The following is a 23,460-nucleotide window of genomic DNA, read 5'->3' as shown; positions in this document are numbered from 1 at the left end:
GCGCAAAGGCCTGAGTTCAATCCCTGGTTCTGCCAAAAAATTATTTTAAAGAGTGTATAATAATAATTGAAAAGACATTAGAAATGGTACACACTTAGCAGACCACCATGAGAGGTGTTCAAGCATGGTTTTTGTATTACACATTGTTGTTCTCGTTGTAGTTGCTTAGATCACAGATATCAGCATTCAGAGTTAGTCAAAGTGAAAATTTTAAGCATTGATTGCTATTTTCAAACACTGATGGGAATTATTAGTACAGTCATCTCAGTCATCTTGTATACCTACTTACATGATTTTCCCCTTCCTTTTTTACTATCCTGTCTTTTCTCTTTTCCCTTTTCTTCATTGTTTAATCCTTATGTTCGATTTCTTTCCATTTTACTATATCTATTATGCTTTTGAGGTTTTATCTATTCTTTCAGGTTCTTATACTAGGGAGACAATACCACATGTGAAAATATCAATAATTATTTTAATTATACATATTATTGGGAGTGAACTGTGATGATTTAATACATATATACAATGTGTAATACTCAAGGTAGCTAGTATTTGAGCTCATCTTTGAGTATCTTAAATTTGATCATTTTCCTATACATTTTTAGACTTTTCCAAATATACTTACAAAGTCTATAAAATGTATTGTATTTGGCATGTGTTTAACATTCATATGAGTGATTTCCTTTCTTCTTTCATCATGTTTTTAAGGATTAATCATACTGAGGCATTTGTCTCTACATTATTCAAGTTAATTTATGTATTTTTTACTACATGAATATACTAACATATATTAGACATTTTCTTACTAATGGACATTGATGTTAGGACCTATAAACAACTAACGTACACTTCAAATGTTTCTTGTGCTCTTAAAATCATAAATCCATATGGATTTTATGATCAGATTTTAAGCTCTATGAAAAATGAAAGGACTTTAACTAAAACTTCCTTGAATTTATAGAATTCAGAGTAGAAAACTGGCATTCTAATGCTATTGAGGTTTGTGAGTCATGAACACAAAACAATATACCTCTTCAATAATCAGATTGTTATATGTGTTCTTAAAAGTTTTAAATTTTTATTCAGAAGTACTTTGAAATGTATTTTTATATGTACTGTTATTGTGAATGGAAGTCTTTTTAAAAATTTTGTGTTCTAATTGCCCATCTTTGATATATAGACATGCTAACCTTTTTAAACTTTATATCTAGCAGTGTTATCCTCCTTTTTAGTTTTCATAAATGACCTGTGTGTTCAATTTTGTCTGTCAATTCCCAAGCATTTTACAGTTTATATTTTTGGTTAATTGTTGTGCTAGCTAAGATCTGTTGTAGAACACTGAATTAGAAGTAGCAAATAATTCTGGTATCATACTTCATCTCACTTTACTGAGAATACCCCTAATTTTGTATAACTAGGTAAAATGCTTACTCCAGGATTTTGATAAATAACTTTATCATATTCAATAAGTCCCCTTTTAGTCCTATTTTGGTATGAGATTATGATGGATTAACTAATGGTCAACTTGTAACTCCTAGCTGAACTGGATCAGCTGTGTGGAAGGCCCACCTGAGCATTGTGGCCAGCAGCATAAAAGGAGAACCATAGGGAAAGGTGGTGTGCTGTTGATTCTCCTATAGAACCTTATTATTCTGGTATTCCTGATAGGAACTCAGCTGTTTCCATCAGCAGAGCAGTTCCGATACTAGCTGTAGTTGAGGATGGCTGTGGTTCTTTTCAGGGAAATTCTGTTCCTTACTTTGATTATACCATCCTCAGATCCCTCAGCTTGTTGGCATAGATCCTTTATCCCACTGGCACAGACATTCTGCTTCAACCATTGACCTTTAAGCCATCCTTGTGCAGATCCTTGATAGGGACTTGCATGAGACATTGTCATAGGCTCTAGGCCTCCACTTGGACTCACACAGGGCACTGCCATAGGTTCTAGCCCCTCAACTGAATGCTTCGAGTCTCTAATTCATGACTAGGTTGCTTTCCCACTCCTGTAAGGTATGAGACATCACAATTTCTGACTTGAAATTATACTACAAAGCTACTATGATAAAATAGGCATGGTACTCACAACAGAACATACCTGAGGATCAATGGAAGAGAATAAGATATGCAGACACAACAACAAACACACTCATCCACCTTATCTTTGAAAAAGGGGCCAAACATGTACACTGGAAGAAATATAGCCTTTTTAATAAATGGTGCTGGAAAATTGGCTTTCCACATGCCAAAAACTGAAACAAGACCCAGGTCTATAACCATTCACTAAACTAAAGTAAAAATGAATTAAATATCTAAACACTAAAACAAAAACACTAAATCTCATAGAGCAGAATATAGGTAAAAATCTTGAAGATATAGGGGTAGGCAGAGTTCATGAACAACAACTAAACTGCATGTGAAATACTTCAAAGAATCAACATCTCAAATTTCATCTTATTGAAAAATTTTTGCACGTCAAAAGAAATAACAAAGAGAGTGAAAATACCCCATAAATCAAGAAAAAATCTTAATCAATAGTCACCCAGACAAAGGGCTTCTATCTAGAACACATAAAGAACTAAAACAATTCAAATACCCAATACAAAAATGGACATTTGAGAGGAATACACAACTTCTCAGAGGAAGAAATACAAATGACAAATAAATATATGAAAAAATGTTCAGTATCATTTGTCATTTGAAAAATGCAAAGTAAAATAACACTGAGATACCATCTCACCCCAGAAAGAATGGCTATCATCAAGAAGTCAACAAATAACAAATGTTGGAGGGGCTGTGAGAAAGTACAAACCCTTCTCCACTATTGGTGAGAGTGCAGACTTGTACAACCACTACAGAAATCACTATGAAGAGTCAGTCCATAAAAGTCTAGGATTGGAGGTCCTATCCTTGCCAGCTATTCCTCTCGTAGGTATTTTTCCAAAAGAACTGAAATCATCGTATCACAGCAATATAGGTGCACCTATGTTTATAGCAGCACAATTTGTCATAGCTAACTCTTGGAAATAACCCAAAGGCCCATCAATTGAGGAATGGATAAAAAGGTAGGGTATTTTTACACAATGGAGTTTTATTCAGGTATGAAAAATGTAAATTCAAGGCTTTTGTAGATAAATGCATTCAAATAGAGACTGTGTTTGTAAGTAAGAGCAGATCCACATGTATAAACATTGTACTGTATTGCTGGTGTGAGAATATGAAAGAGTAAATAAAATTAGAAAGGTACAATAGATACTGTGAAAAGGAAAGAATTTAGTCAAGGGGAAGGAAAAACTGGGATGAGAAAAAAGACCAAAAAAAGAAGAGGAAAAGATATATTTAGGTATACATGCAATTTTGAAAATTGTACTGCCAATTTCTGAGGTTTTTTGAAAAGAGTAGTTAATGCTTATTTTTTTAATTTTTATTCTTTTTCTTCCTTTTGAAATCCTTACAACTTTTTGGTCATTGTTTTCTTTTGTTTTGTCTTGTTTTTTCTTTAAACCAATCTTGCATGTCTATATCCTATAACCTAAACAATGAATTTGGAGATAGCATCATGCAATACAGCAACCATTATTGAATTCCTATTACTCTGTTTAGTGAAATTTTGTACTGTTTCTAATGCTACTTTTTCCTATTACCACTTTGTATCCTTTAAAAGAGAAAAAAAATAAAAATTCTGGCTAAATCAGAGATTCTACCATAAATGGAAATAAATTTTACATAGTGTTCTTTCTGCATATACAATTACAGTATTTCTGTTATTATGAAAAGAATTCAAGTAAAAGAATTCAATTCTGAATTACACTGATTTTTTCTACAGTTAAACCATCTTAGCATTCTTATTTATTTGGTTTTGATTTCTATTTTGCAGCACCTGTAAATGTGTGACTATGTGTGTGTGTTTATTTGATGTTCAGTTATTTTATTGAATATTTTATATACATGTTTGCAGATGAGATTAACCTATTTTGTTCCTACCCTACTTAGGAATTAATGACTCAGAAAGCTTCATTCATTTTTTATTCTGTGGTATACTTTTTTCCCATAATTTTATTGATAAACAAATAGCAATGAGATGGTTTCAAATCAAATTGGTAGGACAGTTTCAATAATTCACACATTGCATACATTCTTTCTAGTGGTTAATTGCTGTACAAAATGCGGACATGATATCCTATTTACAAACAACATTAGAACAAATCACTCTATTCATTAAGAGAATGTAACTATATATCTATCCTAACCACTTTGAATAAACAGATACAAAATGGACATTCATCTGTATCCTCTTTTTTTGTTAAGTTCCGTTATTTGAATATTATAGGTGTGTAAACTTAGTAAAATATTCTAAAAGAGTCCAGTAGCCCATAATAGTATTGGGTCTTCCGCTTCACTGGCAAAGTCAGAAATTGTTGACCTGAGTCCCCTATAGCTCAACACAACAGCATGGCTTTACTTCTTATATTATGTTTTTATACTTTTCTGCTGGATGGTTAAGACCAAGGAAAAGCAGGAACTATGCAACAAGAGTTGTAGCTTTTGGGTCTGATAAGGTCAGTGAAATCCCCTCATGATTTATCCTGAGATCCTGTACCTCAGATTGTAGAACCTTTGTCAGTGTCAGCCATATGGATGAGTCACGGCCATTGCTTGGCCAATGTGCTCTCTGTGAAATCCTGAGAGAGTGTTTTCTCTCCCTGTGACTCTCCTTAGGCCCACTCTGTGTCATCGATCACTTTCCTCTTTGGCCTCATAATCTTCTTGATCAGAAAATTTGGGACACTACCGAGTTACATGACGTTACAGTACAAGTTCTCATATGTCCTGAGTCTTAATTGACCTTAGAAGACTAGGGCCAAAATGTTGGCTTTCCTTGCAGCCCTCCTTTTTCTCTAATTTTGGTCTGTAAACTTAGGTTGTTAACCATCCAGAAGACAAGCTTATTGTTATTACCATACAACTTAGGCTGTTGACCTTAACCTCACTATCTGTCTGCATATCAAACATCTTAGGCATAATATGGAACAGGTACTTTAAAAGAGAGATTATCCTTTCAGAATTTGGCAAGATATACCTGTAAAGCCATCTTGGCTATTTTCAATGTCTTTAATGTTTATTTATGTTTTTCTATTTCTTCTCAAGTCTATCTTTTTTTTTTTAGTATCAGGTATTGAACTCAGGACCTTGTACTTACCAGGCAAGCACTTATTCTACTGAGCTATCTCCCCAGCCCTAATTCATCTGTTTTTAGAAATATGTTTCATTTACAGTTTCATACGTTTTAGCATAAAGCTCATAGTATTCTTTTAATCAACCTTAAATTTTAATCCTGTACATTTATTTGTATTTTGCTTTTTCTTGCCAAAATTTTGTTTCATTACTCCCATTAAATATACAATTTTGATTTTGTTGATATTCACTATTGTTTGCCTAACTTCATTAAACTTGGTCTTACCTTAATTGTTTTTCTGTGTTCCCATTTGGGGAGTGATTTTTCAAAACATTTGAGTTTGACATTTTTCTCAATGAATTTTAGGAGTTTTTCATGAAATATGCTTTAGACTGTAAATTTGTTCTACATTATTAAACTGCATCTTATGTGTCTTATAAGTAGCATTTTATTTATTCTCAATATATTTTTAAATGTAATCAATTAATTATTTCAAAATGTTTTCTTTTTAAAAATGTCTTTCTTGTGCTTGTTTAAGCAGTACATACATTAAGAACACCTTTCTGGAATTTTTATTTTGTTATCTTTTTTTGTCTATTGATTTCTAATTTTGTCATATTTTGCTACAACTGCGTTATTCATATGATGTGGGATCTTTCCCACTTGTTGAGCAGCGCTTTGTGGTCCAATCTCTTTAGTTTTAGTGGTGTTTGAACAGAATGTATATTGTACAGTCATTGCTTTAGGGTTGAGTAAATATCCATTATATTAAAAATATTAATTGTTCTATTTAATTTTTCTACATTTCCAATATTTTTTTTGTGGAACCGGAGTTTGAACTCAGACCCTTGCCCTTGCTAGGGAAGTGCTTATTCCACCGAGCCATCTCCCCAGCATTTTCCAATAATTTTATTAATTATTGTAAATTTTTTTTTCTTTACTATATGTTTGTCAGGTTCAATTTATGTTTTCAAGTTACATTTTCATATAAGGTCTGTTTTGTCATATCTTCTTAGTGATTTTTGCCTTTAATCATTGTATAATAACTTTTTACACATAATAATACTTTATGCCATGCTGGCTACTTCATCTGATAATATAGTAACGTTAAATTTTTCTTAGCTGTTATCTATCTATTGTGCTTTTTCTTTCCTCAGTAATTTTCCTCTGTTAGTCAGTTTTTAACACACTCCTTCTTAGCAGAGAAAATGTGCTAGGCTTGCCTTTTCAATCAATTCCAGACTTTCTTTGAAATTTCAAGTTCAGTTGGTTTTTATTTAGTGGGATTACTTATGTTGAATTTATATTTTATCATATTTTATGTCTCTTATTACCAATATTTTTTCCTATGGTTTTTCTTCCCTTTCTTCCTTTTCTTGGTTTAATTGATTATCTTTGTTCTTTTCCCCTTTTTATATATCAATATATCTATTTTGCTATTCTTTTGTTGTTATGTTTACATTTTAAATATTTTATTAAAATTATACAGAGTTCCAGAAAAGATTCAAACTTACACATCTCAGTAGTTTATCAAACTCTGAAATGTCTGTTAATCACCACACATGTAAAAATAATAGCAACTACCCTCAGAAGGCCCCTCTGTGCCATCTCCCAATTTCCTTCCACTTTCTTTCCCAGGTAACTACCCAAATTTCTAATACATGCCTGGTTTCTGATAATTTTAATGAAATCTTACAAATGTGTGTTTGTGTGTGTAATTTATTTCATTTAACATTACTTTTTGATACTGCATAATTAAATGTTTCTATAAAGCATTCATTTTCATTAAAATGTATCATTGTTTCAAATGATAGCTGCAATTCTTAATTAATTTCAATGATAATGAATATTTGTGATGTTTTCATTAGTGTCTAGGACATACTAATTCTGCAGTGAACACTTATGGGAATATTGTCTGGCTAGCAATCTGTTGAGAAAACAATAAAAAGTGAAAATGCTGAGTCACAGAGTATATATATGTAACTTTAGAAGATAATTGTAAACGGTTTTCAAAAGCCATCATATAGGGGCTGGGGAGATAGCTCAGTGGAATAAGCGCTTGCTTGGCAAGCACAAGGGCCTGAGTTCAATTCCTTGTTCCGCAAAAAAAAAAAAAAAAAATTACAAAAGCCATCATACAATTTACACAACCACTTGTGATATATGAGATTTCATATTACTTCACATTAGCACCAATACTTACTACTGTTACTGTCAGTCATTTAAATCTTACCCATTGTTGTGGGTATGCCCTGGTGTTTCACCATTATTTTAGTTTGTGCTTCCCTATGATATGATGAATCTAAACACTTTTCCATCTGTGTTTGATCATTTATATTTTCTATTTTATATAGTTCCTGGTTAGGTCTCTTGCATATTTTTCTAACAGCTCATGTGTCTTATTATCAGTTTGAAAGAGTTCTTTCTATATTCCAAATATAAGCTCTTTTTTCAGTTATTAGTACTGTAGATATATTCTACAGCTCAGTAGGATGCCTCTTCTCTGCCTTTTGAAAAGTTGTCCTTAATATCTATGTCATCCAATTCATTACTTTTTATATTTAGAATTTTTGAGTATACTTTATACTTTTCTCTGCCCTAATATCAGAAAATTACTTTCTTATGCTTTGTTCGTGAATTTGCCATCAGTTGCAGTACAGCTCACCTGTCATACTACTTTCTTTAGCTAATCAGAATTCACACATATGCACACACACAAAAAAAATACACATTTGCACACACAAATCTGTTAAGGTAGATTGGTAATGTATTGAATCTATGGAATAATCTGTGGAAAACCGGAATTATTCCAAATTGAGTTTTCTAAACCATAAACATAACACCATTTTCCAGGTCATTCTTAATTTCTTTCATAAACTTTTAAATTTTTAGTATGTCTTGAACATATATTGTTAGATTTTTCTGGTGTCATGGTAAAATTTTAAATAGCATTTTTAAGGGCTGGGGATACAGCTCAGAGGCATAAGTACCTGCCTGGCAAGCCCAAGGTCCTGAACTCAATCCCCAGTGCTGCAAAAAATAAATAAATAAATAGCATTTTAAATTTTTTCTCATTGTATGTTGATGTTACATAGATGTGTATATTAGCCTAGTATCTAGATGTCTTCCTAAATTCATATATTAATTTAAAAATTATATATATTGATTATTTTGAGGCTTTGCACATCATTTCATTCTGTTAATGTCTCTACATTGTTTATGTTACTTCACTTACTGGAACCTTCAGAATTAAGTTGCATAGAAATAATAATATGGGAGTCTTCTCAGTCTTAATAAGAAGTTTTCAACACCACATACTAAATGTTTGCTCTGGGCATTTTTCAGCCAATTTTTACAAGATTGAAAGCTTGATTTAGTCTTTGTTTGATGTAACTTATTATCATAAATAAATGTTTTGTATTTTATCAAATAGTTTCCATATATTTATATGGAGACCCATATGAGTTTTCTTTTACCTCATATATGTTCAAAATTATATTGACTCATTTTCAAATATTAAATCATTATTGTATTCCTGAAATAAACACAAATTTCTTATGATACTGATTTTTCCTGTATAATACTGAATTTTCCATATCAATTTTGTTCAGAATTTTTGTATCAGTATATGTGAGATTGGTCCATACTTTTTTCTCATAACATGCTCATTGGAGTTATATATCTGGGTTATGTTGATCTTATAAAGCCAATTGTAAGCATTTCTTTTTCTATTACTGGAAAATGTTAATTCAGTTTTTCTTCTTTAAAATGTTGGTATATTTACAAGTGCAGTTATCTGAGCCTGGAAGGTTTATGAGAATACTCTCCATTTTGTTTGAAAGCTATTTATGAAAACTATTCTGTTTTCCATTCTTTCCTATATTGTTAACATTTAAGTCGTGTGTTTCTAGGAATTGTTCATTTCATCAAATTTTTCAGATACATTAATGAAAAGTCAATTGCAGCATCTCTCTTTTTTTTTTTGTGGAACTGGGAATTGAATTCAGGCCCTTGCACTTGCAAGGCAAGTGCTTATTCTACTCAGCTATCTCCCTAGCTCTAAAAAGTCACTTGCAATATCCATCGAGATGTCATCTTTTTATTAAAATTTTGATCATAAAATATTGTACATTTTCTTCTTAATCAGTTCTCATAGGGATCTTTCAGTTTTGTTGATCTGTGAAAAATAATGAATTATTGTGTTTAGGGGGCCAAGGATATAGCTCAGTGGCCTAAGTGCCTGCCTGAGAAGTGCAAGGTCCTGAGTTTGACTCCCAATAACAAAAACAAAAGAGATTCAGGATGAATTACTGGCTTTATTCACAATATTTGTTCTTAATACTTTCTGCACTTATAACTATTATTTCCTTCTACTTTCTTTAAGTTTGTTTTGCTTTTCTTTATTTAATCTCTCAGAATGAATACTTAGATTGTTATGCTTGGACTGGTTTTCCTTGCTGTAGTATAAAATTTCCTATACACATGAATTTAGTTACATACATACATTTTTATATGTGGTACTTTTATTTTCTTTCATTTCAAACTATTTAAATTTCATGATGATTTCTTCATTTTATAGTTTATTCAGAAATGTGTTTTTGACTTTCAAACACATGTCAATTTTAGCATCATCTTCTGTTCCTAATTTGAAGTTGTAGTAGGAAGAAAGCATGCTATATATGATTTTAGTACTTTAAAATGCTTTTTGAGATTTGTTTCATAGCCCAGATATGGTTAATTTATAAATGTTATACAGGTGTTTGAAAATTATGTGGACTTTGTATTTACTTGTTGCATTGTTCTCTATGTCACTTACATCAAATCTATTAATTATTTGAGACAAAACGCTGTGGCTTTTCTGTTCTTTTCTTATTGTAATGAGAGAAGTGAGCTAGTAAAGTATTTGACTATGGTTTTGAATTTGTTCTCTATTTTTCCTTTTTTGTGCCTTCCATTTTATTTTACATATTTGTTGAAAATATGTTAGCCACTATCTACTCAAATGTTTTTTCTGTCCCCTGAGACTTACATCAACCCTGCTTCTGAGTTTTTGTAGTTTCTACTGCCATAATTGGTAGACGCTACAAGAAGACATCCATGAATTTCAGAACCATATCTCTTTGCTTCCTTTTTCTCCTGGGAACTTGGCGCAGTAATTTGTCACTATCTTGTGAACCAGAATATCTTTCAAAATAGGAAAGACAGTGTATGTTATCCATATTTTCTAGTTCTACTCAGGAGGGAATAATAAAAACTACTTTGGCCTATATTACTAGAATCAGAATTCCACCTTTAAGTTTTATATGCATACTTGACAAAATATCTCTTACCTAACTACTTAATAATACAAGGCTTTGCAAATATTTAATTAAAGGTGCTCCATCTTGCATATTGTTACTAGATAAATTTTGGTTCTACTATTATCTAACTCTTGTCTGTTAATTATTATTATTCTTACTTTTTAAAATATAGCCAATGCTTCCTTGCCATCTCTCTGGGCTAGTGTGCAGAGTTTGGCACTATTTACCCAAGATTATAGCCTTTCTAGGGACCTGCCTTTCTTCAGAAATGGACCCAAGATCCCAACTCTTTTCTCTGTGGAAATAAATACACAAGCCCCTAGTCATTATTAGTTCTGATCACCCTCAAGGCTGCCAGAGGATTGACTCATATGCTTACTTCTGTGGCTCTTAGAATATGCTCTGCCTCTGGCACTTGAGGATTTCTTTTTTGTGAGCTATGACATGCATTCTAAAAATTGTTTCATTATATCCAACATTTCTAAGGGTTTATATTGAGGTAGTTTAAGAATAGCCTCACCTGCCACTTTGCTGATAGTATTCATCTAGCCTTATTATTTTTAGGCAAAACCCAGAAAGATATATGCCTCCATATCAAAGATTTATAATTATACAAAGCAACATACAAAAAGTGTTTGCTTCTAATTGTTTTAGTCAGTTCTGACTTGAGCAGTTTGTTTTGTTTTTTGACTAATTAGTTCCCTGATCTTAGAAAGACCCTTTCAGTTCAAGTTTTAGCATATTGGGAAGAATACGCCCCTTTAATAGCATAAAAGTAGAATTATTATCATAAATTCACTATAAGAACCAAAATTATAAATTATAAATCAGCTGGGTTTTATAACTACCACTTTATCAGTACAGCTCTTCCTATAACCACCAACGATTTCAGTAGAACAGGTTAAGTAGGCTGTATACTTTAATCAACCAAGAGTCATTTTATGTGCTTTACCAAATGCAGATATTGATTGTGTGATCAGAGAAACCAGTTGATTACTGTCATTGGTAGCTTAGTTTTTGTATATTATGAATTGTGTCAGAAATGTATTATCTTTCTAATCCCTTTCTTGACTTAACTTAGGGGGCTATTTTCCTGAGTTCATAAAATCCCTCAAATATTATCTGTGGTCTTAATGCATTTTTAGGGAAACTTCCTTGGCATCTACTGGAGATTCATTTCATTTCAGATTTCATGGTCACTTTTCTGAATCTGTATTACATGACTTCTCAACATTTTGAATTACATGGAGGCCAGGGAGATGGCTCAGTAGAATAGGTGCTTGCCTGGCAAGCGCAAGGCCCTGAGTTCAATCCCTGGTTCCGAAAAAAAATTTTTTTTCAATTACAGTTTATGCCTTTCTTTTTGAAAAAATACCCTCTTCGAAATGTGGCTACATCATAATCTCATTGGGGTTACTCCTATCACTCATATTTATCTCCTTCCCAGTGTCCTTTCTTGGTGACTTTTTCTGTTTGATCTTTTAAATTTTTAATCAACAATTAATAATTGTATATATTTATAGTAAAATATCTAGTTTTCAAATCCATGAATATTTCAGGATATATTCTTTAGGATGCCAACCAGTTCTCTGCATTTAAATGCTATCTATATGTTAAACACTGAATTTTCTACCTTCATCCCAAGCTCTTCATAAGAGAGAGAGAGAGAGAGAGAGAGAGAGAGAGAGAGAGAGAGAGATTAATTTGATTAATAATGCACCATTGTTCTTCCCCCAGCCTTTTCCATTCCATTAAGAGCAAAATTTTACTTCCCTTTATTCTTTCCCCATAGCCTATCTTGAGTAAGTTCTGTTGGTTTTACCTCTAGAAATATATCTTAAGGCCTGGCAAGATAGCTCAGTGGTCTAAAGCGCCTGCTTAGGCAAGCTTAAGAAAGCTCAGTGACTGTCTGTGGTTCAATCCCTTGCACCACATGCCCTGCCAGCCCCGGCCCTAGGGCAGGCTGAGCTGGCTAAAAAATAAAAGAAATATATCTTAAATCTGTCTAATAACCCTTAGAGTTGTAACTATTAAGCAAAGATAAAGCAAGCATTGATAAATTATCCACAGGTACATAGCTCTTAAACAGAGGTATCTAGCATATAATTATCACCGCTTAAAATTTATTATTCTTTTAATCATTCCACAACCTACAAAGAATATTTGTGAATAGACTAATGTAGATTATAATACACTCCATAACAATAGTATTATCAGAAAAAAAGCTTGTCACTCACTGAAAAGTTACTCTGCTATTACAGAATTTCTTAATATCATTGCATCTCAATGCCTCTTAATATATAAAAGCAGTTTCAGAATTCGAAACAGACAACTGAACTTCTGGAACACTCTTTTTCTCTAAGGACACATGACCATTAAACCCCAGGCTTATTCAGTTCTTTCAATATTCCATTTCTCCTCTCCCTTAAGTAAATTAAATAAATAAAGAGACTTGTCAATCTTTAATTTTGGTTTCTCCGCTGACATTATTTTAATATTCAACATTTCTCCTCAAAAAGTCAAAGGGACAAAGGAGAGAACTTCTGCAGAGTCAGTACCCACAATAATTATATTGGAAAAATACTGAATAACACTTCAGGTTAAGTAGGCAGTATACTTTAATCAACCAAGAGTCATTTTATGTGCTTTACCAAATGCAGATATTGATTGTGTGATCAGAGAAACCAGTTGATTACTGTCATTGGTAGCTTAGTTTTTCTATATTATGAATTGTGTCAGAAATGTATTATCTTTCTAATCCCTTTCTTGACTTAACTTAGGTGGCCATTTTCCTGAGTTCATAAAATCCCTCAAATATTATCTGTGGTCTTAATGCACTTTTAGGGAAATTTCCTTGGCATCTACTGGAGATTCATTACATTTCTGATGCTTGAAGGCCATTAACATTCTGTGACTCAAAATAAATTTCGTTTAGAGTTTATTTTATACATGAAGAATTTACCCTTTACATTGTTCCTTATATATTCACTTAAGTGCTAGAGTTCTTCTGGACATTTTAATTTGTGTGTGTGTGTGTGTGTGTGTGTGTGTGTGTGTGTGTGTGTGTATGGAACCAAAGATTGAACTTAGGCCCTTGTGCTTGCTAAGGAAGTGCTTAATGTACTAAGCCATCTCCCCACTCCCTGTAGTTTGCTTTTATATAATATTCATAAATATTTAATATATTGACTAGGAAATTTGTCAACTCCCATGTCTTTTGGAAAGAATGGATGCTGCTTCCAACAAAATATATTAATCAATGTTCTTTGAATTCTCCACAGAACTCTGTACCATGGAGTGTGGTAGCCATGGGGTGTGCTCAAGAGGAATTTGCCAATGTGAAGAAGGATGGGTAGGACCAACATGTGAGGAACGCTCTTGTCATTCTCACTGTGCTGAACACGGCCAATGCAAAGATGGAAAATGTGAGTGTAGCCCCGGATGGGAGGGCGACCACTGCACTATCGGTAAGTACCACCACATTTTGTACAATATAAATTGGACTAATTGAAGCAATAAGAGTATAGGGAGCTGATTGCAGGCTTTTAGTAGAATTTGAGTTTGGACAAGTAAAGGAGTGTTGGCTACAAATTTTAAAGAAGAGTAAATCACTTCTCAGCCTTTTTGCTAAGATCAAGTGTAAAGAACTGTGTGTTAGGAAGTTTTTTCTTTCATTGATAATAACCTACTTATTTTTGTGTGTCATTTCCTTTCTCATTACTTTGGTATTCTTTATGTTTTCTACTTTCAAGTGCTTTAAATTTCTCAAATGAAAGATGAGTCATTGAAATAGTGTCATTAGTTAATAAGAGAAGTGCTTTTGTTGTGAAGGTAATATTCACTGCCCATTCTTTCTTCTGCAAAGTATAGGTTGTTTCAGTTGAAAACACTTAGAGGCAATTTCATTAAATGAGACTACTTCAACAGGGTCCATTTGATATCATTACAGGCTTTCTTTAATATATAAGAAGAAGGCATTCCTGACCTATCAGTAGAATCTCTGTATTGAATTGTTTATCTTTGTTTAGAAGTGTGGAATTTGTACTGAAACATCCACTCTCTCACATCCCTTGTTAATTCCACAAAGTTAAGGATACTGTCTAAGAGAAGTCTTCAGCTCTGAAAAGCCTATGTAATAATTTTTTCTACCATGTGATCTTCATACTATAAAAGACTTTTGTAATGATTAAGATTCCCACTGTAAAATTCTTTCTTTAGCAAATGAAATCCCTAAATACACAGCTACCACAAAAATGTCACATGTTTATACAGAGAGACACATAGAGTTGCCATTGTTTAACAAAGGAAAATGGGTCACAGTGTTCAGTGACATTCCATGACTAGACAAAAGAAATTGACACAGAACGAAGGCAAGAGTGGGCTTCTGAACACACAATTCATTGTTTGTGGGGCTTTTCCCCAACAGACTCTACTACGGCTTTCACTTTTAGTTGAACTATTTTGTTACAATGGCTGGGACCTGCCAAATAATGTATGGCATATATAAAATACAATCTTAATAAACTATATTATTACTCTACTAAGGTACTGTAAGTCTTATTCTATGACTATGGAAAATATTTAAAGTTCATTAAAAAGGTGGTGGGGGTGAGATTAAGATACAGCTTAAGTAATTACATTCCTGTACTACAGTAAGTTTATGGCCTTTACATAAGAAGATTTAAATATTGTGATGATTAACAAAGGTGGTTACTCCAGAACTCCCTTCTAAAGATATTACTAATAAGAAGTTGAAGCTGCTGTTTCACAGAAATTATTACTGAAATGCAAAATGCAGTTCTTATATTTTTAGTGAAATATGACACTTTTTAGGCAGCCTAATAAGAGTTTCTTGCAGAAAGACCATTAATATCTTTCCCACAGAAAATATTATTCACAAACTGTGCAAACCAGTGTACCAACTTTTGAGCTGCAGGCATTTCAACAGTTCACAGTTTGCTGTTCTGCTCCCAGGCTGCAGATGGCAAACCATTAATACATGTTGTATGGTTATAGTTTCCCAGAAATTCATTCAATCATTCTTTTCTCCCCTTTTTAGCTCACTACTTAGATGCTGTTCGAGGTAAGACTTTTCTCATCTCCCTACTCATCTCTTGGCACATTCAGTTACCATTCAACAGATGCTAACTCAGAACTATTGGTAGAAAGAATAAGACATTTTAGAAGCAAGTGTAAAGGTAGGCTACTGTCATTAACAGTGGATGAAAGGCATTTACTTGTTTGCAATACATAATGATTACATTCATCATGGAGAATAGGTACTGTCCATGTACTTAGGAAAATGAAAATTTTTTAATTCACTGAGATATTGAGATTTCCTCATAACTGTATTCTCCAGCTATTCCTTAGAATTCTAAAAGTCTAAATCTGATATGTATTAATTCTTCAACATTTGCTGAGCATTTCTATGATTATTATTATTATAGGCATCACACTATGCTCATTTCTGTTAGAGATACCAGAGAAAAGTAAAAATTTCAATCTTTAGCTCTCAGATCAATAATAATCTTGAAATGCTATACAGACACAATGCAATTGTAGCACATTTCTAAAGTACCAAATGAGAAAATACTTAATGGTAAGGTCTTAACTGTATACCAATATAGCTAAGTTTTGAAACAATATATCACACACAAAATAAGTCTGCACAGGCTAGTAGTTAGGGGAACTTCCTCCTCATAGAAACTGTTATGGTTTTTCAACTTACTAGACATAAGCAGATACATCACCAAACATCCAGTTTTGATTGAGATGTGGAGATATGTGTTTTGAAAAGAAACAGAAAACATTTCTTGTCCCCACCACAGTTTCATCCTACCTGAACCAGAAGTTGGGAATTGGGGGTAGCATTAATAATGCTTAATTGGCTCTCTAAGGAAAAGCTTTGCAAAAGAAGAGATAACAAGTTCCCTGGAAAGGTTCTGCCAGTAAGCAAACCTTCTTCCATTTATTCAGCAACCCAACTGAATGGAACCCAGATGATTAAATGCTTCCCCATAGACAGACACATCATTGTGGCCAGATCTTTATCTGATGTCTCTGTGACTGTTACTCTCTGCTGTCATTTCAGATGGATGCCCAGGGCTCTGCTTTGGAAATGGGAGATGTACACTGGATCAAAATGGTTGGCACTGTGTGTGTCAGGTGGGTTGGAGTGGGACGGGCTGCAATATTGTCATGGAAATGCTTTGTGGAGACAACTTGGACAATGATGGAGGTGAGTCATTTATATAATATTTGTATAAAAGAGACATAGCCAAGTCTCGAGCATAGTGGTAACCAACCTCCCAAGAGTGAAAATTAGAAATCTTTATGTATGTTTTATGTCATATAATTATCAAAATAATTCCATGAAGTATAGGTACTATCACTTTCACTATTCATAGATAGTAAAACTAAGGCTTGGATGAGGGTGGTAAGTGACTCATCCAAGTTCACACAACTAGAAACTAAGTGAGCTGAGGTTCTAATTCAGGAGTGTGTGACTTCAGTTTTCTTTGCTACTATATTGTGCCTATATTCATGCCTACAGCATTTAATATAGTACATTAGATTAATGGGTGACAGGTTACAGATATTAGTGTACTTTGCACTATACACGCTGTAAAATATTTTCTTTGTTATTCATTAGAGCACCTACTTGTGTCCTTACATTTTAGTAATTCCTGGTATCTTTCAGAGGACACAGCATGAAGACAATTAATGATAAATATTTTATATTTAATTCAAGACGTGTACTTGTTATTTTTCTTGTTATTTTTATTGAAACATAATATTTGTACCTATTTATTGGATATTGTACAAAACTCCCACACATATATACAGTGTATAATAAGCATATCTGGGTAATAAGTATTTTTATCTCTTCAAACATTAATCATCATATATGTTGAGAATTTTCATAGTTTTCTGGTTATTTTGAAATACACAATAGTTGTAAGCAATAGCTACCCCACTGTGCTATAGAAAATTAGAATTAAATCATATCCAGCTATGGTTTTGTGCCCCTTATTTAACTTCTTTCTATCACCACTCCCTCCTTCTCAGTCTGTAGTGAGTACCATTCCATTTCATTCTTCTAGCAGATCAACTTTTTAGTTTCTGTACACACAATATTTTAGAGTCATGTGTGGCTTCTGAGCCTATGGAAACACTTCTATTTTACTGAAGTCAACCAAAGCATCTAATATATTCCACAATCAAAATTCAAACCACCCAATCACCACTGAATGAGCCTAAAACAATAAATCATCACTTTCCCTATAATTTTATGCAAGAAAACATGAAAATAATAAAAAAATCTAATTTCAGTATCTTATCTGAAAATGAAGCATGATTAAATTTGATTCCTCAATTTTCTAAATTTCTTAATAATTGCATTCTTTGTCATTTGAATCGAAACATGAGGTTTAAATCAGTAAGGTAGGCATCATCGCTAAAACAAGAGTTTCTCCTTTACTTATCTTGGCTAAAACAAATGAATATAATTTTGACAATAATATTAACACTCTATTGGGGTGGTAATAAGTATTAAATGACATAATTTAAGTGAACCATTAGAAATTGATAAATAAAATTACACAGAGAGAAAGACAGGTACAGACAGAGACATAGAGGGAATAAATCATGTTCTGGAGAGACTATTAACTACCCTGATAAACTGAAAAATTGACTTTGAAAAGGCAGAGTGAGATTTTCTACTAAGTCATACTCTGATACTCTGATCAACTATTTTAATGACCCTTCAAGGCTCATTTTCCTTTAATTTCTTTTCATTGTGTGCCTTGTATGCTTTCTCCTCTACAATCATCATTCTCTATACATCATTTAAGTCTCAATTTAAAATATATCTGCATTAAACCATTGGTATCCACCTCCTTAATCTCTCTGGTGCTTATAATATGCATCAGTCAAGCACATGATTACGTTCTTTTTGTTTTCTTGCTGTTAAACTTGATCTGTGGCCAACAGTTATATGCTTGATGTAATTAGTAATAGCAGTACTTCACCTGTAGTCAAGGTTTACTATGTACCAGGAATGTAGTAAGTCCTTTATGTGATTTATTTCACCTAATCTCCACATTACAGGAATTACTATTGATGCTACTTACAACATAGAAAGCTGAGGCATAGGAAACTAGAGGTCATACAGCAAGCAAACAATAAACATAGGGTATAAACTTAAGGATCTGGTGCACTGGAATGAACAGCAGAGATTTCTCAGTTGATGTGTTGATGAAAAGGTTATTGTTAGGAAATACATTTGTAACTTATACACTTATAATTTCTAGCTTGGATAAATTTCAGCCAAAATAAGTTTCTTGACTTAGTAAAGTAATAAAAATAATTGAATATTTAATTACAAAGCATTTTATAGCCTTAAGGTCACCTCAAGGCAGAAAAAAAGTTTTAATGAATGGGTTGATTAAATATTAATGAATTAATGGATTATCAATTCTTGATGTTGTGCTATATAGTACAGAAGGTACAAAAGATTTTACTCAATGCATATTGACCTCTGAACATTGCTTTAAAACTGTGTATCTATATGCAAATTAAAAAATCAAAGACACTGATATGAGTTCAGTGTATTTTTGTGATTGTCTTTTTAGGGAGTTGGGGTGGAAAGCTCCTTAAGTGTTTCAATTACCAATTTTTCTTAGTAGTATTAAGATCATAATGCTGATAGATATGGATTTACTTTTACTTTGAAATAGAAAGATTGAATAACCTCTGAATGCCCCATGACTAAGATTTAAGACCAATAATTCAATTTTTATAATGTTTAAATATTACCTCTAAGAATATATTAAATGCCCTTTATTTGGTGATCTCAGCTTGTCAGAACAGGTGTATTCATTTAGCTGAATATGATTAATGATTAATATTTGCATACATGTTTGTACATGTGTGTATTTTAATTAAATCAGAAAGTGTCAATTGAACCTTTTTGAAAAAAAGTGATCCTCTTTAAAAACCTTCCAATCAAAACAAGTATCACTCTCAAGAATTTGCTTCAAGTAGCTGCTACTTGATTACTCCATATGATAGCTGATACTTAAAGCATTGTGAGATTTTTTTGCATCTTAATCAACTTTGAATACTCATTAGAATTGCTGCTACTACCTCCCACAGCTTTGACTTTAGTTAAACTCTGATTCAATACACTGTAACTCTCAGTAACTAATTGGGCTGCACAGTTAGTGGGTAACAACAATTTCTCTCTAAACTACCTAAAAACTCCTTTAAAAATAAAAATAAAACAGCCAGAAGAAACTTTTGAATTTTTATCTTAACATACAAATGGAAATCTATCTTATTATGAAAACTAATTTCAACGGAAGTTGCAAAATTATCAAAGGCTTTGACACTATTTATTCTCTTAGCCAACAATTATCATGTACACAATTTTATACTTGATAGAGGCAACATTATGATGACCACATTTAAATTTGTTAATCACATGTCCTAATTTAGAGTGTAGAAAATATGGTCACCATACATTATTTGAACATGAGAAATTGACATGCAAAGAAGTTTGAATAATACATAAACTGAGTCAAAATAGCTAAAACGAAGAATAGTGATGGTAACTACCAGACACTGAAGTATATTTTAAACATAAGACAAATTAAATCAGACTGGCACTGTGGTAGTCATATAGAATCAAAATAAATACTCTGGAACACACTCAAGCACAAATAAAAATTTAGTGTCTAATAAACCCAAAATCAAAAATCAGTAGGATAACATAAATGTTGCTGGGACAACTATTAAGAAAAAATACCTTAAATTCTCAATTCATATCATATTCTAAAAATAAAAAATATATTACCTGGATTGAGTTAGAAATAAAATAAAATCCAAACAAAATTAAAGTAAAACATAGGTCATAGATCTTACAATGGCATAAATTTCTTTAAACATAGAAGCAAAGGATAAAACCACAGGAGAAACAATATGATAAATGTGATTTAGTAAAATTTTGAAATATTTTTACACTGTATGCCTAAATTTATGTACCACCCAATATTTAATTATTTAGAAACATCAAAATCTGCATCATCAGGTACAGCAAATAGCTACTAGTAAAAATTGTGTATTTCAACTTGTTAAAAATTCGCTGTTTAATTTACACAAGTGCGCTATAGTCACATGACATGAGAGGTTATTGTACTGGAGATCACAGTACTACAGCACATCCAACTTTGAAAAAAGTTTTATTAGATAGTGCTGACTCAAGTGTTGAAATTGTATGGTTATCTGTCAGCCAAACCTTTCATGTGCTGTACTCCACTTTCCATTTATACATTATTACTTCTTGCTAAATATTGCACTGGATGCTGAAGAGAAATATTAATTTTTCTCCTGTGGTGTGTATGGTTTAACAAGAAAGGCAGGTATCAACTGTAAAACAGTTGCATATTTAAAATTGTGAAGAATGTTGTGAAAATTTGAGGATGCTAAAAATGTGTATAGGTGACCTAACTAAGTCTGTTACTTGAGGAGGCCTCTCATGACAATGGGTAAGGGCTACTCCAGGCAAAGGAAGTGGCATACACAAAAGCTTCTAGGAAGCAAAAGACAAATCATTATTCCTGGAACATGGTAAGGCAGGAAGATATTAGTTTGCAGAGGTGGGCAGAGTGCATTCAGAATGCTGTAAGTTTTACAAGCTATTAAGTCATTAAATAAAGATTTCCTTTTATTTACTCTCGTTTCAGAGGTAGAATATCATCTCTGACATTGTGGAAAGATCATTAAAGGTTAAAAAAGACCTAGAATAGGCTAATTTAATCATAAGAAGTTTTCTTTTCTCTAATCTTTGAGTATTTGTCACATTTGCCCACGTTTCTCCTATACAACATATTCCAGTGGTCTATGTTCATGTTCTCTGGAAAATGTCAGTAAGTTAATTGTCTAAAAGAAAATGCCCTTCCTGGAATTACTCTTCTTAGGAAGTCCCCATTCATTAAAAGTAATAGCTCTTTGCAAAGCCTCTTTTGTAGTACAGTGCTTCTAGATCTAGAAAATAGTGCCGTGGGTGAGTTATGAATATATATATATATATATAAGCTCATGGATATTGAAATTAACGTTTTGAATGTCACTACCATACTGCTGTGTTCAATAAATAGGAAAATAAAAAGAAAAGGAGCAGCAAATTGATATTTGCTCTATTTAAGGGCCATGCACTGACTTTTCATTTACTTTTGAGATTTGACTGTAAACAAAAGAATAACCATCAGGAAGCATGCTCCTGATTATTCACTTCTAACCATACACTCCTCATTTCTAAGCAACCTGTTTATTAAAAGATCATCATTTAGTTATTAGAGCCTAAACTGCCAAGTGCATCCAGATGCAAGTGGATAGTGGAAAATCCAAACTGCATAAATGAGTTTCCCACTCTGTGATTGGAGCTGACACATTATCTATCAACTAAGGCTGGTGATACTTGACATCCATCTACATACTCTGCAATGTTGAAAATCAATGACATAATCCTTGAAATAAAAGTGGATAATGAAATTGTGGTAACAATGAAGAACCTATTAATATATTATTTTGATGCATTAGTTCAGTATTTATTAATCTCTAGCCAAATTTACAAATGTAGAAATAGGGCTTTTAGGATTTGGCAGACACTGTTCTGTTCTACATGTGATGAAAAGATTAAATTTCAGTCTAGACCCTGTACAATGGGGACAAGTTTTGTATTCATACAATTCAATGAATGAAAGTTTTAGTAGCATGAGGACTGTATCTGTCTTATCAGAATCATGTAGGAGTCTGCATACATGACAACCCAACCAAACATAGCTTGCAAAATGAACACATTCCAATCAACTGAATCTGATATAATGAAGAAAATTGTCCTCTAGCCAGTTTTAAAGCATCTTCAATAAGCATGAAGGCAAACACATTAAACTGCCACTGCAGATGACTGGCACCTGCTCCTAGGACTCTCTATACCTAAACTACTTACAATCGTTATAGTCTAGAACTTGGTATAATAGCAATAATTAACATTTGTCAAATGTCACTTCTAAGATGCTGCTGTTGAATGTATGATTCAGCACATAGTCAGAATACTGCTTGTACTATGATTCCCAGTTTATTCATAACTGTGCCATATTTACACTACCCTTCCTTATTTTCAAAATGAGGATGAACTTAACAAGGTTGTTGCAAGGTTTACCTGAAGTAATGCATATGAAAATATCCACTTTGTGGCAAATATTAACTAATTTATTCATGGCTCCAACTTCTTTGAAATACCCTACCATGAGCTAGCTGTTTGTTTTTATCAAGGTAATAATGTGACTGCTGGTCCCAAAGAATGTGTATGAATAAATTCATTTTTAGAATCAAGAAAATATAACTTTCTCCTTTATCAATCATATTCCCTTCATTTTCTTTTTCAACCAATGGCACACATCTTGTAGAGAAAAATTCCATTGTGATGGCTTGATCACTTAGCAAGAAAATGGTGTCCCTGATTTCATGAACCAAGTGAGCCAATTGACATAGTCCTAAACTGGTTGGCAAAGCTACAGTCAGTGGCTATCATGTTTACTTTTTCAAGACAATGAAACCTCCTTCCTTTTAGCTATTTTTAATTCTTACTCACTGTCGCGCTCGACCTTGCCAGCAAGGAAGACGCAACACACAGCTCTTCCTTCAGCGGTTTACTCAGGCCCCTGATTACAAGCTTCTTCTTCCCCAATCCCCCAGCCCTTGGCTAATATATACTCCCGAGCCCAATCCCAGTGTGCCACATGGGGATCGCCCATGGGTCCAGCATATGCGGAAGCAAATCATGACAGCAGCCCTGGCCATATAAGGAGTTGTTGTGCACAGAGAGCGCTCACCGACGGGGTGTGGAAGGCGGAAGCCAGCGCCATCTTGTAGGCGCGGTCCTTCGCAGCTCTCCACAAAGAATAGTCTCTTCAACAAATG

At 33.0% G+C, this 23,460-nt stretch overlaps 1 protein-coding gene across 3 annotated transcripts in view; it reads left to right on the top strand.

The window, feature by feature from the left end:
- The window catches only part of Tenm1 (teneurin transmembrane protein 1), a 713,845-nt gene that overhangs the window by 497,078 nt on the left and 193,307 nt on the right, over positions 1–23,460 (top strand). For all 3 annotated transcript variants that reach the window (XM_004646075.1, XM_004646076.1, XM_004646074.1), the window contains exons 12-14: positions 13,758–13,943; positions 15,536–15,559; positions 16,568–16,714. In XM_004646075.1, coding sequence (XP_004646132.1) covers positions 13,758–13,943; positions 15,536–15,559; positions 16,568–16,714 — 357 coding nt within the window. The remainder of the gene's footprint in view (positions 1–13,757; positions 13,944–15,535; positions 15,560–16,567; positions 16,715–23,460) is intronic.

The sequence above is a fragment of the Octodon degus genome, unplaced genomic scaffold, assembly GCF_000260255.1.
Source record: "Octodon degus isolate 3935 unplaced genomic scaffold, OctDeg1.0 scaffold00251, whole genome shotgun sequence".
Lineage (NCBI taxonomy): Eukaryota > Metazoa > Chordata > Mammalia > Rodentia > Octodontidae > Octodon > Octodon degus.
Note: the sequence above shows the minus strand (reverse complement) of the source record. Positions and strands in the feature narration are given on the sequence as shown.